The 18,421-nt window shown below is 40.7% G+C and overlaps 1 protein-coding gene across 4 annotated transcripts in view; it reads right to left on the bottom strand.

Moving 5' to 3' along the window:
- The window catches only part of SH3GLB1 (SH3 domain containing GRB2 like, endophilin B1), a 28,159-nt gene extending 16,096 nt beyond the window's left edge, over positions 1-12,063 (bottom strand). Inside the window, exons 1-6 of one of the 4 annotated variants that reach the window (XM_060232144.1) lie at positions 11,758-12,060; positions 9,195-9,336; positions 4,933-5,061; positions 2,510-2,643; positions 2,241-2,333; positions 517-603 (exon numbers count right to left, since the gene is read on the bottom strand). In XM_060232144.1, the coding sequence (XP_060088127.1) occupies positions 517-603; positions 2,241-2,333; positions 2,510-2,643; positions 4,933-5,061; positions 9,195-9,336; positions 11,758-11,829 (657 nt within the window). In that variant the 5' untranslated portion in view covers positions 11,830-12,060. Of the gene's footprint in view, positions 1-516; positions 604-2,240; positions 2,334-2,509; positions 2,644-4,932; positions 5,062-9,194; positions 9,337-11,757 lie in introns of all 4 variants that reach the window. The other 3 variants (XM_060232145.1, XM_060232147.1, XM_060232146.1) reach the window with 3 other exon arrangements.
- Between the last annotated feature and the right edge of the window lie 6,358 nt (positions 12,064-18,421).

Genomic DNA, 18,421 nt, shown 5'->3' with positions numbered 1-18,421 from the left:
TACAGAATTTCACTGATAATTCAGGAGTTGAGAAAAAAAAAACATGCTTACGGGCCATTAATGTGTACTGGTTTTAAGGATTACTTGTCTTGACTTTGGAAAGAAAGAGGCAAGCAAAATTAGAGACCTTCAAATTGCAATTCAGAAGTTTTAACTGCAGTATTAACTATAGTGGAGCATCAATTCTAAAGTTGTTCACTAAAAGAATAAATCAATGAACAATTTATTGGCTTTAGTATATGGTATTTCAGGAAAACCTGTGAAGAGAAAATTTACTACATGAATTTGCTAAGCCCAGATATGTCATAGTAAGATCCTCTGACTAAAGGCAGAATCCAAATGTAATAAAACAGCATAGTCCAATATTAGCTTTATTGCTTCACAACTTTAGACCATCAGAAACAAAACACATAATTTGATCTAGTCCTTCATTCCAGATGTTTGAAAACACAAAATAAGGGAGTAAGCAAGAGGAAACACTTGAAGAAATGTTATGAAGACAAGAGGCCAACAAACCTTTAGCCATTTTACATGCAGCAAGTTGAGCATGTAAGAAACATTTACCATAATGTTATTTTCTTCAGGTGGAGACAGGTTTAATTGCTTAAAGCACATAAAGACAAAAGTTGTGTTATATATAAAGCAAATTACATAATACAAGGCTGATCTCATAGTTGTATGGCACAGAAAATAAGACAGATATTAGCTTAATGTTTAGATCAATACAAACATCATTCTATGAATTAAGAGGACAGAAAAAGTTATATCTGGAACTCCACAAGTGTAGCTGCATTTGTGAAACAGAAGTTTTTCTCTTCCTGCTGAGGCCTGCTGTGCCCCCCAAATACATTATGGGCTAGGGGAACAGAACAAGGTACTACAATGGAAAAAGATAATTAGCAACAACAAAAAAGATCTTGCACAAGTGGAAGTGCTCTCTGAAAAAATAGAAGATTTAAGATTCAACCAACTGAGTATTTATATGGCTTTTAACTTGTTTAAATAACTAAGAAATTAAAAACCCCTCAATGCAACCTTCAAGTTATAATTTACCAAACTAGTGATTTAACTCTTTGCACTTTGTTTTACATCAACAGAACTTGCTTTCCTCAATGACCCAGTCCACAACAAATTATGAAAGAGTTACAATATGGAAATGCAAATAGTGGCAATCCAAAAATAGCCTGGAGGACTGTATTTACAGGATAATCTTGTGAGCCACATACACAGCCAGACACCACAAATAACAGGCACACTCAGAGCATATGTACTTTTCCCCATGGCAAGAATAATCCCGTGAAAGAAAGTTTTAACTAACTCAAAAAGAGTTCAGGCACACATGGGAAAGTGCAAAAGCAAAAACTTGTTTTTAAGACTGATGTATTCAGGACCACCATAGCTTGTTATCAGTAAAAACCAATCAAGGAAGTGGAGTTCACTATAATATTGTATAATCAGTTCTCCTGGCCACAAATACCTAACCAAGCAACAATCAATGCAGAATGTTTTCCTCCCCCGCCCACAGTGTTCCCTCTTTTCCAAAGTTATAACACTACAGCGGCATATTTATGCCCACTCCACCGTCTGAGTTCTCAATGCCCTTTCCTTTCTAAATATCTTTGAGTAGCCTAATATTTGTCCAACATTCCCAAGTTATGTGTTTTATCTATGCTGTAAGCAAGCCACCTTGAACTCTATAAGGAAGAATGGCAGCCAATAAACATTTTTAAAAATTATAATAAGTACAGGGATTCATGGAAAAGAAAGGCTTCTTTTACCCAAATGGATATAGAGCAGTTAACCCCCAAAACAGTGAACTACTGCTAGACATGAGTTAGCACCAGCAGTAATTTACTACAACATGACCCAAACAGTTCTTGCTAATAAAAATGACACAACTATGTACTCAGCACACAGCATTTCCACAAGACCCAGTATTCCCAGTTATTTTCTTCATAATATGGAGCAACAGCTGAGGAGGTGTTATGCTGATCCTAAGGAATCTAAAGGACAAAAAGTCTAGATTTGTGTGGCTTGTATTTTGTTACAAACTGGGACACAAATATAATTTCTTTGTAAATTATTGTGTTTTTAGATTTAGAAAGGCAACAATTTAAATGTACTAAAATACTGTCAGTTAAAGAATATAATGTGGCTTTCAAAGCAGCTGAAATGAAATACTAGAAAGAAAGCCAAATATATTTTGAATGTTTAGAGAAAAAGGGAGAGATCTTACTTACTGCAGCTCGAGCTTCTGCTGCCTTTGCCTTTTTCAGTCTAGTTTTGGAAGCGTCCAAATCTAATCTTTTATTTTGTAATAATTTGCGTTCTTTCTGGAAAAGTTGAGGAAGATTGTTGTTCAGAGTAGAACAAACTTTGATTCAATTTTAATTGATAGCACAGAAAACATCAATCCTCTTGCCTCCCCCCCCCCCCAATATTCCATAGTTACAGGAGCATTTCAAACTATTTAAATTCCAGTTAGGAGGTACTTTATTACTCAACTTACAGTAATTGTTTTATAATCTCCTTCTATAAAATTTCTTAGAGGAGTAAGGAAGTTTATTGCAGCTGTCTGAATTAGTTCTCTATCTGCTGCTCCAATTCGCTTTTGTGTTTCCCCACATTTAATGAGAGCATTTCCTGCAATGGAAAAATCATTATGAGTTCCAATAGCAGTTTTATATAAATGAACAATTTACAATTACAGGAAATTCAGTCTAACGTCCGATGAGTAAACAAATGACAAAGCAGTTGCTTTTCAACCAACAGCATTGTGTGTTTTAGTTAGTACCACTAAAGTATTAAAAAGAACTCAAATACACTTAATTATGGCTACATTCAGACACAGGAGTCAAACTTTGTGACAGAAATGTTTAGGTTCATGCATTCCTTCTTTCTTCTCTTGCTATGCAAACTGAAGGCTCTATAAAGTGTGGTTAGACTGACTAAATCCAGGTTTAATGTGGTATTTTAATGAACTGTAGTTTGCTTTTTGCCTGCAAATCATTAAATGGTTTACAATCCTAGTTTGTGGGTAACCCAACTACAATTTACTGACGCATCAAAATTCAGTGTCACAACAAGTTGTAGCTACCGTGAAGATTCCTAACAAGGAAATCTGTTATCTCAAAGTACTAGAAAAGGAAGGAGCAATTCCGGCTTGCTCCCACAATGAACTTAAACTATGATACTTTTTTTTAAAAAAAACTTAAAATTTTTATTTTATGAAAAACAACAAACAACAAGTCTTATACAAATACAGGACATTGTCTCAAACATAATTGCTTATGCATATATCTTTAGGGTTGATACACACAAACATTTTAAGGGAAAGAAAAATTAAATAAATAAACAAACAAATACACAATAATAAAGGACAATAATAGATAGATAGATGATAGATAGATGATAGATAGATGATAGATAGATGATAGATAGATGATAGATAGATGATAGATAGATGATAGATAGATGACAGATGACAGATAGATGACAGATAGATGACAGATAGATGACAGATAGATGACAGATAGATGACAGATAGATGACAGATAGATGACAGATAGATGACAGATAGATGACAGATAGATGACAGATAGATAGATAGATAGATAGATAGATAGATAGATAGATAGATAGATAGATAGATAGATAGATAGATAGATAGATAGATAGATAGATAGATAGATAGAAATATAATCCTACATATAAGCAGTTGCATATAACTATGGTACTTTTTAACATCTGAAAGCAGCCTGTACCAGAGTGGTGGCACAATAAGGACTAAAAAATATTTTTTTAAGGAGCCACAAGGTATTTTGTTGGTTTTGGCTGCAACAGATTAACACAGCCACCATTCTGGACTTTGGCACCATTAGCTATGAAGTTTCAATTACGCACATATAAAAATTAAGCCAGAAGGCTAGAATCATAGAATAGAATCATAGAGTTGGAAGGGACCTCTAGGGTCATCTAGTCCAACCCCCTGAACAATGCAGGAAACCCACAAACACTTCCCCCTAAATGATCTTGATTGCTGTCAGATGTTTAAAAATCTCCAAGGAAGGAGAGCCCACCACCTCCCAAGGAAGCCTGTTCCACTGAGGAATCGCTCTAACGGTCAGGAAGTTCTTCCTAATGTTGAGCTGGAAACTCATTCGATTTAATTTCAACCCATTGGTTCTGGTCCTACCTTTCAGGGCCACAGAAAACAATTCCACACCATCCTCTATATGACAGCTCTTCAAGTACTTGAAGATGGTGATCATATCACCTCTCAGCTGCTTCCTCTCCAGGCTAAATATCCCCAGCTCCTTCAACCTTTCCTCACAGGACTTGATCTCCAGACCCCTCACTATCTTCGTCGCCCTCCTCTGGACCCATTCCAGCTTGCCTATATCCTTCTTAAAATGTGGTGCCCAAAACGGAACACAATACTCCAGGTGAGGTCTTACCAGAGCAGAGTAAAGTGATACCATCACATCACGTGATCTGGACACTATACTTCTGTTGATACAGCCCAAAATTGCATTTGCCTTTTTAGCCATCGCATCACACTGTTGACTCATGTTCAGCATATGATCCACTAAGACCCCTATATCCTTTTCACACATACTACTGCTAATACAAGGCTATTTTAATTTCTACCTGAAACAATGACTTAATGATAGTTAATGATTTCATAATTTTAGCTTAGGTATATATTATGTATTTAAACAAGTTTCAATCTTTTCAACTTGTTCCAAAATATATTGTGTTATTGCATACTAAAAAATAATTAAGAAATATAATTCATTGTGAAGCTGTTCCTAGTAAATCCAAGGCTATAATTTTATACTTGCTTACCTGGAAACATGCTGTGTCACTATCAATCCAAACTATTACCCAAATAAGCTTAGGACTAGATGTCAAGAAAAGGCTCTCACTTACCATATGCTGTTCCTGGACCAAACTCACTGCCAGAATCAACCATGTACTGACCCAATAATTCTGGATTATTCATACGACTTGGTGCTTTGCGATCTAGTTTTTCATAGACAAACTCTTCTATTCTAGCATCTGCCAAAAGAAGGCATAACAATCAAACATTATTGATTCTTGACCAATTTAAAAGAGTCACTTAAAGTAACAGAATATATATATTTTAAACGAAAAAGAAACTGATACATTGCAAAGGATAATATTTGATAACAGCATTATAAAACAGTTTATAAACACTTTAAGGACAGGTATGCTTTCTGCTTTGTCAGCATTTCAGAATACTAACTACAGATAAAGTAGTTACTTTAAAAATATGCTTTGCCCTTATTCATTTAAATAAAATATTTCACTGGCAGCTTGAGTAACACAAAACATAGGTCAAAAGCAGTGAGTGTTCACATCTGAACTTATTTACTCCAGGAATATAACATGACCTTGCAAGCATCTGCATGTCTCTGTAAATTTAGCAGAAAGTAACCAACAGCGATCAGACTATAAAAATAGCCCTGCTGGATCAGACCAATGGTCCATGTAGTCCAGCATCCTGTCTCACACAGCCAACAACAGAGTATAGAGACTGAGGCCTTCCCCTCTTGGTTCTGAGATTCAGAGGTTTAGTGCCCCTGAATGTGGAGGTTCCCCTCAGTCACCATAGCTAGCAGCCATTGATAGAGTTATCCTCCATTAATTTAATTCCCTTTTAAAGTTGTTTGTTCCTGTGGCCATCACTAAATCCTCTGACAGCAAATACCACATTTTAATCACTCTGTGTAAATTAGTGTTTCCATTTGTCTGTCCTAAACCTACTGCCCATTAGCTTCACTAGATGCTTTCAAGTTCCAGTAATTTGTTCGAGTAGATTACAGTATCCTCCAGCACATACACACACATCTGGTTAGTTATCACAGGTAACTATGTTTTACAGCATAAATGCCACTTGAAAACAATTTATGACAGAAGTGGGGAGGAGTCATTAAGTCATTCTGAGCAGACTCTGTGGAACAACACTAGCTCTTAGTTTTTCCTATTTGATCCCTTAGATGCACACTCTGTATTAACTCTTTACGCTTCTACACCCTCAGCAATGGAGACAACAGTCAAGAAGTATACACACAGGAAAAGATGGAAATAAGGTGCTGGAATGGATTGTACCATACCAAAATATAGACAGAGAATATCACTTTTAAATGATTTTCCATAGAAGATTACTCCTAGCAAACAGAAAACTAGCACCAGGGAGGAGAGTGTTGTCCAGTTCTTTACTGTGCTGATTTTCTACTTGGAGAAACAGGGAATATTCAAAAACATTATTCCCTAACATGCAATCTGCAGTGGAACATTCATTGATCCATCACAATATTCTAGCACACAACTGCTGCATGCGTAGACCAGACCTAATCATCTTTAAAGGAAAGGTGCTGTTCTAGTCCTTAAAGCACACATAACTATCAGGAATTGACAAAAAGAAAATTTGGATCCTAGTAACAGTCGGATACAACAGGATCAAGATTTGGAACACCAAATTAAAGGATTTCTAAGGCTAGACTGATATTAATTGTATATAACAAAGAGATTACAAAGAGCTCTGACTCCTAATATCACAGTATGCATTATGAATGCCCCCTCATATATTAACAACTAATGTTAATGCATCTGGTGATACCCCATAATAGGCTGCCTCAACTTGTAAAAAGAAACTTCATTTAATGTAGGGAACTGAAGCTTTCCTCCAATTCAGTTATGTCAGAAATGCAGCAGACAATGGAAACAAATGGTACTAAGTTTTACACATTTAAGACAACCAAGAGGAAACTATTTACAAAAAGTTTCAATTTGTAGTGTAATTTACAATCTCACCTGTTCACTTTCATAACTCTTTGAGGTATTTCACTGTCACGCCAATTTTCTAAGTGCAATGGAGATCAATATGCTAGCTTCTTAATGACAAGTACACTGAGATTTTAATATCACAGGCCAGTGACAGTTATGATGGGCTATGCTAAGTGCAGAGCATCTGCTTCACATTCAGAAGTCTTAGGTTCAATCCCTACCAATCCAGCTAAGAAGATCAGGTAATAAAGGTAAAGGTAGTCCCCTGTGCACCAGTCATTTTCGACTCTGGGGTGATGTTGCTTTCACAATGTTTTCACGGCAGACTTTTTACGGGGTGGTTTGCCATTGCCTTCCCCAGTCATCTACACTTTGCCCCCAGCAAGCTGGATACTCATTTTACTGACCTCAGAAGGATGGGAGGCTGAGTCAACCTGGAGCCGGCTACCCGAACCAGCTGCTGCTGGGATCGAACTCAGGTTGTGAGCAGAGGACTTCAACTGCAGTACTGCAGCTTTACCACTCTGCACCATGGGGCTCTTCAGATCAGGTAATAGGTGATGTGAAAAACCTCTACCTGACACCTTAAAGAGCTACTGTTGGTCACAGTAGATGACATCAATTTTCATAATCCAAATTCCTAATCCAAATTCCTGAATCAATATAAGACTACATAAATTAGCAAACAGGCAATGACCCAACCCAATCTTTCTCTACATTCCTCCCATCTCAGCCACTGCTATTACCAACTCACTTGTCTTCCTACATGGAAGAACAACCATGCAGTGGGGGACACAACAGGAGTGAAGAAGGATAAGGAGTTTAATTTGCTCTTTCACGGCTCCGCAGAAGCAAGAGGTAATTTCATCCCTTTGTCCTTCTTCACTCCAGATTGCTAACCTTCACAGCTATTGTATTTAAAACATTTTAAATTCCTCTGCATGGAATCTGAATTCCGAAGAATTTCCAGATCAGAACTATGGCAGCAATGCAGAGGAACCATAACGGACACTGTCTGCCTTCTGCATTCTGATGGTACAGTGCTGACCACTGCTTATTATGCTTTTTCAAGGTATTAACCTTTAAACTACAAAGATACTGGCCAATTATATTTTAAGGTCTTTCTCTGAATATGAGTGGAATCCAATGTTTCTGTTCCACTAATGGTAGAGCCTACACAGATACCAAGAATTTTTCACTAGCACATGAAGCCTTGCTCTGTCGAAAGAGGCATGTTCCAACAATGAAAAGTTACTTAGTAACCATTACCATTTCCAGCACAGGATGATCAGCACATCTTGTAAATACTGGCACCAAATATCTCATTTTAGAAACTGATTGGATATTAAAGTGCTATTTCTTCTTAAATACATTCAAAAATAATCTCCAGGACAGTTTCAAATTCATGATTCATAGTTAAGGTGTAATTTAAAAAAACTGAACAGATCAGCCTAGATAGAGTGAAGATGAAATATAACCAATGTCACAATCTCTTTTTAAAGACAAAAAACCAAATATATATGAAATATTTTTGTACACTTTCAATACATTTTATATCAAGATCTTAGTGAAACAATATTCTTGTTTGTTCAGTCAACATTTTCTATACTTAAAGTCTAACTAATATGAAAATTCCTCATACTACTCAAATTGCAGAAAGCAAGCTAAAGGAACACTGAGAATTAGCTTTTGAACTGAAAGCACTTTGCTAATCTAATATCATATAGCACTGAACTAGATTCTCAGGATTTGAGAGAACCAGTGCAATATATTGATTAGACCTGGTGGCCTTTGACTTGTTTAAATGCCAGATGCAGTCATGAAACAAATTGGGTGACACCTCTCTGCCTAATCTACCTCACAAGCTGAGAAAAAAATTGGAGGTGAAAACCATAAGCCCTTTAATGAGCTTGCTGGAAGTAAAGTGAAATAAAAATGCAATAGGTATGCTGAAAACAGAAATGGGGTTTGTTCACACTTTTATTTCCCTTCCCTATTTTCAATAATCAGGAACCTATTTTCAAAAAGATATCCCCACTACTAATCTTATCATTACCTTGATTCACTTAAACCAGTTTGCTTGCTCACTTTAGTATTTTAATGAGCAAAGGTAAAGCCCATAAAAATCTCTATATTTTAGAACTGGATAGCAGTACAGAACTGTTATTTGTTAAGTCATAAAATGATATTACATTTATAGACAAAGCAGCAGTAAAATGACAATGAACACATGCAACCAGGTTTCATTGCTCACTGCAGAAGGTAAAGATCCACAAACACAAGTCATGTCAAAACCAAGAGAAATGTCCCATTGTGTACCAGTGCAAAGCAGTTAAACATTATGTAAAATGGTAGAAAAAAAACACATATTTAGTTCCTACTTGGATTTGGCTGTAACAAAACTTCTGTCTGTTTCATAATTTTTTCTGTCCAAACTTTAGTACATTCTGCTTTGCTGAGAAGGTTTTCCAAGTGAGCATCAAATTCAGTTTTCTCTGCTTGACCAAGCTTCTCTTCTGTAAACTACATTAGTTAAACATTAAAAAATGCAACTCAGTAAAAGTCATATTGCAGCTAATGAGATTTTTAACAACATAAATGGGGGGAGCAAGTTCCAGAATTCAAAGGAATTGTCAATATAACCAAACTTCATTTTGTGCTACTTTATTTGTTCTTTTACTGTTAAAGATTAATTTGGATGCACTTTGCTTAAAGAATCCTCTCTTCTCCAAAGGACCAATGATAGTGACAATAATAGTTACAGCCATTAAGATGTTGTGAGCCGCCCTGAGCCATTTTATGGGAAGGGCGGGATATAAGTCATAGAATAAATAAATAAAGCCTTCCCTGGACCATAGTATGCACAAACTGGGGACGGAAAGAGACAAGAAAGATCCTCTTTAGACTGTTCCAGATATTGCATGATTGTAAGAGTTTCATCCCCTATTATGCAGCTGACCATTCCAAATGCTCGCTAAAGGATAGTTATAATAGGAAGCTGGTGAAGAGCAGCTGACAGGAAAGTGTGGTTACAAAAAATAACCTATTTGTCCTACTCTTGGATCTTCATTAGAATTCCAGTAAAATAAATGAATTCAGACCAAAGCAGTGTATGTTTATTTGAAGCTAAGCCAATACCAGATAAAACATTACAGATAGCTGCTTACATATGAAGTGAATCAGTGTCATATGACTTGCATCATAGCGTCTATTAAATAAAAAACAGTGTCTTGTACCACAAAGCACAGGAGATGTAGAAAAGAGGAAGGAGAGGGAAGGAAACACTGTAGTCTCTGAAACAGTTACTAAGTAATATAGATGTATACACATGTACTATTAAAATGTCTTGTTTTCCATTTTGGCTTAACTACTAAAAATATATTTTAATTGGAAAAATATTCAGCTGTTGTCCTACTATTCAGTCCAGGACAAGGAGCTTGTGCTGGGAAAGTTAAACTTTGAGGTTCTTTAAAAAAGGAGGGGGGATCCACTCCTGTATCGATATGATGCAATATTTTTCCAGCTTAAAAGTAGTTTACCAAACAACATGAATGCTGCAGTGCAATTTAAACAACATTGAGATGCCAAGGACAAGTTGTGAGGTAAACACACTTCAAATCCTCATGTTTGTGCATTCCTCATAGTGTCAAAAAACTTAAATTGTGGGCTTTACACCAATTTACTCTAACATCTAATATTCAGACCTTAAATTAGCTTTCTTTCTTTAAACCAGGATTAAATTCATAGCTAAATCTTCATCAAAAAATGCTGCTGGTGGGCCTACCTTGAAGGTTCAAACACACACCCCTTTACTGAAAGATGCAGAATATAACAGATACTATTATCAATTGGAAAACTTACAGGTCAAGATCTGCTACATTGTTATTCTGTAGAAATGAACACACAATATGGCAAACCCGATGAAAAGAAAACCAAATTGTGCAACTTCCTTAGACCTGACAGCAGGGAGAAGGCAGAAAGTGTTAAGGGACTGCCAGCTGAGGACAACCAGAACGAATTATCAATTTTAAGGAGCTATATAGAAATAATGGTAATTCTGATGCTCTTCATTAAAAGTTTATTTCAACTGTGAATAAACAAATACAATAAACAAGCTTTGAACACGCGAACAAAATAAAAACATTTGAGGTTGTCAACAACCCCTGGCTGGTTTCATTTTAAAACTGCATAACAAAAGGGATGCACGGAGTGAGGAAGAGCTCTTTCTGGATTCTCAGCATTGTATGTACCCCTTTGTACACCGATGGCCCCAACGTCTACCATTCACGTCTTCCACAGGAGCGGGCCTACAAAGGACGCTCTTGTGCGCGGATGGTCTCCTAACTCACACCTGTTGCGCTGCGCGCGTACACTGGGGAGGGAGCCGTGTGCTTGAGACTTTTAAGCCAAGTCCGCCGCTTTCCCCAGGGCTGTGCCGCTGCGGCGGGAGAGAGCAGGGAGATGTTGCATAATGGGCCGAGGCCGGACAGCTGCAGCCAGGTCAGTCACACCCACCACCCAGCCGGCTGAAGGCCTCGGGAAGCGACGACAACTGGACTATCAGGTCCTTCCCTTCCTCTTCCTAGTACCTCCCCCGCGGAGGGAGGGAGGGAGGGAGCGCGATTTCACACGCCTGGGGAGCGCCCAGACTGGCGCAGGCCCGGCCTGGCTCTCCTGCCTCGCCGCCACCTAGCAGCCGTGCAGGCCGCCTCCAACTCCGAGAGGCTGACAGACTGGCCTCGGAACAGAGCGCTGGGAGCGGGGCCGCCAAGAGAGATCGAACGCGCGCGCCCTAACGGACAAACAGCCCCCGCTTCCCCCGCGGGGAGGGAGGGGAGCCGCCCTCCTCACGCGCAACAAGACGAGTTGCTTCGTCAGGCCCCAGCAGGTCCCCTCGCTCGCCGTCCCCGCTTTCCCTCGGCTCCTCTGCTCCTTCAGCGTTACCTGCACCGCGCGGCTGAGGAACGTGCCGGCGTCAGCCGCCAGCTTCTTTACGTTGAAATCCATAATGTTCATTTCGGCAGAGTTCGCGCAGGGGAAGGAGGGAGGGAGGGGGGCGTTGTCGGCGGCGGGGTCGCCCACCCGCCGCCGCGTTTCCTTCCTTCAGAAGCTGCCGGGCAAAGCAGCAGCAGCAGTGGAAGAGGCGGTGTCAGGCGCCGTCGCTCCCGGCCAAGCGTTACGGAACTGGCAGCTGATTGGCTGGAACGAGGGAGAGGGTTGAGCGAAGGAGAGAGGATTTGAGTAAAAGGTGGAGCCTCCGGAGAGGACGCTTAATAGCTACGCCCCGCCCAGATGCCAGCTTTGGAAGAGGTTTCTGTGGAAGCGAGCCTTAAAGGGACTGTAACCGCGGTCACCAGACGTGGGAGTCGTCTGATAGTCGTTCCCAAGGAAGACAGATAAAATGGAGAAAGAAACTGTCTTAATTCCAATCCTAGAGATTTGAATGCAATGACAAATACACCGGGGGAGGAGGAAAAGTCTTCTCTTTATGGCTACGTGATTTCAGTCACAGGATCGGCAGAAATTAAATTGTTTAAACGGTTTAGGGGAGGAGCGTATAGACCCAATGCTCTGAACACAACTTTTCATGTCGCCAGAGCATCTTCAACCGCGGAGGATGTGCAATAATCACATAATAAGATGAGAGTGCCATTAATTATGTGCTGATCCTGCTTTTTTGATTGTTGAGCAACCACGACCGGCTCTCATCCATTTGGGTTAATGAGGCATCCTTACGGTTGGTTCCTTCCTCAAAAAGAAAAAAGCCACCGCCTGTACTGGAAGTTAAAATCAGCACTTTGAAGAGACTCCAGCAGAGAAACGTAATTTCTCTCCTGTACTGTTTAAGACTCAGAGATTTATCTATTTTTTATGATGACGATGATGATCACCCTTTCACAGGCTCATCCTCTAATTGCTCATTTCCCCAGAGTTTCTGTGTTCTTTCGAGGATGCTATTGGAAGGTGAGATTTCTACCTCCTCCTCCCACCTTCACAGATAATACAGTGGGTTCAACTCAATGAAGAAGTGAGGTGATAGTGATCATAGCTCTTTTTATTCAGCACAACATAGTCGTTCCTAAGGAAGACCTTTCAGTCCCCGCTGGGAACTCTAGTTGGCCCTGTTGGCCCAGTCTTCAGTGCAGCCCTATACAATGTTGTGCTAGGGCTGCCAAGCCCCCGTAACCATGCTGCCAATGTTGCACGGCGACCACTCTAAGTGATTCTGGGCAAACTCTATGGTTTTCCCAGATGCTCTAGCCATTTGGGAGGGGAAAACTCTATGGTACCTGTTGTTGAGTGCACCTATTGCCTTCTGGACTTTGCAAAGGCCTCCCAAGGATCGAGAGGTCTCAGTGAAGGTGGGGAGCTGTGGCAGCGAGCATGCTCAGATCCCAGCTCTGAGCACACCTGCTGCCTTCTGGACTTCGCTGAGGCCTCCCCAGCCTTGGGAGGCCTCAGCAAAGTTGGGGGTGGCAGCGAGCACACTCAGAGCCCGGCTCTGAGCACACCCTCTGTCTTCTGGACTTTGCCAAGGCCTCGGCGGCTCAGGAGGTAGGGTGGCCATAATATCTGCAGGCCAGCCAGGGACACCTTGAGGGGGGAAGGAATGTGTGTGTGCGCGCCGCCGGAAACAGGAAGTGACGCCACTTCCGGTGACGCCACTTCCGGTGATGTCATGCCACCACCGGAAACAGGAAGTGACATCACTTCCTGTGACATCATTTTCCCCGCCACCTGCCGGAAACAGGAAATGACATCACTTCCCGTGACATCATTTCCCCGCGCCACCTGCCGGAAGCAGGAAGTGACATCACTTCCTGTGACATCATTTCCCCCAAATGACATCATTTCCCCCAAATGCCACTGCCGGAAACAGGAAGTGACTTCACAGCACTTCCTGTGACGTCCCCAAAAATCCCCCAAATATCACCGTCGGAAACACCAAGATTATTTATAGAGAGGGAAAGGGGGAAATAAAGTTAAATAAAACTCTTTTTTTACTTTTTTCAAAGTGAGAAGACTAGAGAGAATGGGTTCCACGCTGAGAAGCCAGTCAGATTCCAGTGAGATTCCAGCGAGACTGTGCTGCAAAATGCAGCCTATTTATTTTGTCCTGTTTGCTCTGTTGGCTCTATCTGCGCCACCTTCATCACTTTCGGGGTGTGGATCCCCCAGTGAGGTGGTCTCCCGACTCCCTCTGCCAGCTGTTTCTGATAGCCCTGCGCCCCCTCTTTCATTTGATATGTGTCCTGTGCGGGTGCCACCCTCCCGCCGGGAGATGCCGCAAAATGAGCCCCCTTGAGGCTTATGGCGGCAGGGCTCGGGGGAAGCGAGCTAGACTGCTGTTCTTTTGAGGGCTTATAGAGTGTTTCGAGCCCGTCGCTGTGGCATCGGTCCCATCATTGTGGGACCCAGGGGGCCGGCTCCCCGCTGGCTAAACCGGGACTTCTAATGGTCCCGGTATAGCCAGCCCGGGAGGCGGGAATTGGGGGCCAGAACCGGGACTTTCCCGGGTGACCGGGACGGTCTGGCCACCCTATCAGGAGGCCTCAGCAAAGTCGGGGGGGAGCAGGGTTCAGCCTGGGGCGCAGGAACCCCTAGCGCCAGGCCTGCCCAGGAGAGCCCCAGGCAAGCGAGGCCTGTTTCGAGATCCAGCCAGCCCATGCAAGCCTTGCTCATCCAGGGCTTTCCTTTGTTGCATCAGGTTGCTTTTGGCTGGGGGGCTCAGCAGCATACGCTAATGAGTTATGCTAATGAACTCCACCACCTATTTTTTCACAAAATGACCCTTGCTTCTGGGTCATGTCAGATGTGACATAAATATGTTGTTGCAATATATACCACATGTTGTTCAGTCCCACAGTCGAGTCCAACTCTTTGCGACCCCATGGGCAAAGTCACACCAGGCCTTCCTGTCTTTTACCATCCTTCAAAGTCTGCTCAAATTCGTGTTTGTTACATCAGTAATGCTGTCCAGCGACCTCATCTTTTGCCGTCCCCTTCTTCTTTTGCCTTCTGTCTTTCCCAGCATCAGGATCTTCTCCAGTGAGTGCTCCCTTCTCATTTGGTGGCCAAAGTATTTGAGCTTCAGCTTCAGCATATGACCTTCCAGGGAACAGTCTGGGTTGATTTCCTTTAGGACTGACTGATTGGATCTTCTTGCAGTCCAAGGGATTCTCAAGATTCTTCTCCAGCACCACATCTCAAAAACATCTATTCTTCTGTGCTCAGTCTTCCTTACGGTCCAGCTCTCACAGCCATACATTACTACTGGGAATACCATCGCTTTGACTATACGGACTTTTGTTGGCAGGATGATGTCTCTACTTTTTATTATACTGCCCAGGTTTGCCATAGCTGTCCTCCCAAGGAGCAAACATCTTTTAATTTCATGGCTACAGTCACCATCTGCAGTGATCTTGGATCCCAGAAATGTGAAGTCCGTCACTACTTCCATGTCTTCCCCTTCTATTTGCCAAGGTGTGATGGTGCTGGATGCCATGATCTTAATTTTTTTGATGTTGAGTTTCAAGCCTACTTTTGTGCTCTCCTTTTTCACTCTCAACAAGAGGTTCTTTAGGTCTTCCTCACTTTCTGCCATTAGAGTGGTATCATCTGCATTTCTGAGGATGTTGATGTTTCTCCTGGCAATCTTAATTCTGGCTTTTGCTTCATCCAGGTCAGCATTCCACATGATGTACTCTGCATATAAATTAAATAAGCAGGGTGACAATATACATCCTTGTCGAACTCCTTTTCCTATTCTAAACCAATCAGTTGTTCCATATCCCATTCTGACCGTTGCTTCTTGACCCTTATATAGGTTTCTCAGGAGACATGTGAGGTGGTTTGGTACTCCCATCTCTTTAAGGACTTGCCACAGTTTGTTGTGACCCACAATCAAAGGCTTTAGTGTAGCCAATGAAACAGAAATAGACATTTTTCTGATACTCCCGTGCCTTCTCCATAATCCAGCGAATTTGATCTCTAGTTCCTCTACCTCTCCAAAACCCAACGTGACCACATATATACCACATAGGCCACCTTAAACCAAGAGAAGAGGCAAGGTATAAATGTTTTAATTTTTCACTTACTTGATTTATTAATTAATATGGCAGCTCTACCAGGACAATTCCATTGTTGTTTTGGCTACTAAGAATCCTGAAGAGTGTGGGAGCAATACCTCTAGAACATTTGGTCTCAAGATGTCAGATGTGAAGGAAAATGCATTTATTTTCATTATAAAGGATGGCTTCCTGATCAAAGCAGTGAGTGGGTAAAAGTCACTGCACAGTATAATGTTGTTGATACACCAGGAATAAATTGATCAAAAACCATTTTGAACCATCTGAGCTCCTCACACCTTCTTGGCCATAAACTAAGATTCAGATACAAAAATGATTGAAATTTCTTCTACAAAAGAAATTCCTGGATGATAAAACCATAAACAAAGGAAGGACCATTTGGTCATTTGCCAGATACCAAGGCTTTTTGTAGAATAATAATAACTCATTTGCATATTAGACCACACCCCAAAACCACCATTGTTTTGCACCGGGCTTTTTCTGCAAAGGAACTCGTTTGCATATTAGTCCACACCCCCTAATGCCAAGCCAGCCAGAACTGCGTTCCTGCTAAAAAAAAAAAACCCTGCCAGATACTATCAGCATATCTTTGTCGATCGCAACACCTTTTCCAGGGGTGTCTTCAATATATATTCTAGTGCCTCCTTTTTCCATAGATTGGTTACCTTATCTTATCCTTTTAGCTAAGGCCACAGATACTTGATAGATCGGCCCCTCCTGCCAAAATTATTCCAAACTTGCCTGTTAACTGCTCATTAACTATGTAAATTGAACTGAATTAGATCCCATATATCAATGAGCAGACTAAGCAGCTATCACCATCTTTGTTCTATATTGCTATGTACACTACTTTATCTTTTTTTGTCCTTTATATTCTTATATTTTACTGATATAGTGTATTTTATTCTGTTGTACCCTGCTCTGAGCCTGCTTTGGCGGGATCGGTGGGATAGAAATCCCATAAATAAAATAATAAATAAATAAATTATTATAGCCCAAATATTAAATCAGCATTAATAGAGTTCCTGATTCAAAATTTCACTAATCAGAATATAGTCCAAAGCCCCCAGGTTCCAAAGTCCTGGTCTAATGTCAATAGCAACTCTTCTCCATAGGCACTTTTTGAGCCCTCAATCTTTCTAGGTGGTTCCTATCCACAACCATCATTCAGTTACGACAAATTGTACACATCTAGACAGCCAGTATGAGTTCTTCTCTTTCATTTTGCTCTAAACAATGGTTTATGTCTTTTTCCCTGTACACTCTCCCCTAGCTTTTCCAGTTTTCATTAGGGCCTGGCATTCCTTACTGCTGACATCCCTTCCTATTATATCTGGGTTAGGGACTCCCCCCTGTCCTTCTTATCCTAAGCTGCATTTCCATTTATGCCACCTCACCTTCTGGTTCCAGTATTGAGCAACACCTCACCTATCTCCCTTTGGGTTGGTTTGCTCTGGACTAGTTGATCAGGAGATACACAATTAGATTAAAAGGTAACTTAATTGGGTATTTAACTTAAAAGGAGACAATGCACATTAGGTCTGGGCAAAATGACTGGCTTTATTGGCTTCTATGACACAACCACTTACTGCCTCCATTTCCGATACTTATTCTTCCTTTATAGCCTGTATCTTGTTAGGGTAATAGTGTAACCTGCTGGTTAAACCCTCGGTCTCCCTTCCATCTTTTCTTTGTCTGAAATTTCCTATTTCAAAATTGAGAGTAAGTACATCAGACTGAATAATTCCTGTTTTGGCTGGACCTTCTTGGCCATAAACCAAGATCCAGATAAAGAAATCATTGAATGTTCCAATGTGACAGGCCTAGCACAGGGGATGTTCTAATGTGACAGGCCTACCACAGGGATTGAATTCCTGGGACGTGGATGGGACAAGACCGGTTGTGAAAGGTTCAAATCTCAAGGACTTCTTTTCAATAAGGAGAACAGCCCTTAGAATCTTGCAAGCTTATTGCTTTCAGCTCTTATTATGCCATGCCATCTATGAGGCTAGAATCAACAGAAACCAAAAGTTAGCAGAGAATCCTGAGTAAATTTGAATGTTGAGCCATCTATTTATGGAAAACCGATAAGCTTCCATTTTCCTCATTATATCAGATATTATGAATGAATTTTAATATTATCTGGATAAATTTTAATACCTATAGCTAAGCCAGATTTGAAAATTATACCTGCAACTAAGCCATAATTGAGCATATTTTGGTTTCACTGATTTCCATGTTAAGCATCTGAATCAACCAAATTCTCACATTGAAAACAATGGAATTGTGGCTGAACTGTGACCCATGAATTTTCAGTTCACTGTGTGAGTGATAGATGGAAATAAGCATTTAGAGTCTGAGGTCCTTGAGGAATCACAGGGGGATAGGTTAAAAGATCAGGTGCTCCCCAGAAAGCCTGCACAGAACTACTGATTTTTAAGCTATAAGGTAGAAAGTGGGATTAATCTATAATCAGTCCTAATTTTTTGCCTTCTTGGGGAGTTGTCCAAGTACACATA

Source organism: Heteronotia binoei, chromosome 2 (genome assembly GCF_032191835.1).
Source record: "Heteronotia binoei isolate CCM8104 ecotype False Entrance Well chromosome 2, APGP_CSIRO_Hbin_v1, whole genome shotgun sequence".
Lineage (NCBI taxonomy): Eukaryota > Metazoa > Chordata > Lepidosauria > Squamata > Gekkonidae > Heteronotia > Heteronotia binoei.
The sequence above is the reverse complement of the archived record's forward strand: the minus strand, read 5'-3'. Positions and strand labels throughout refer to the sequence as shown.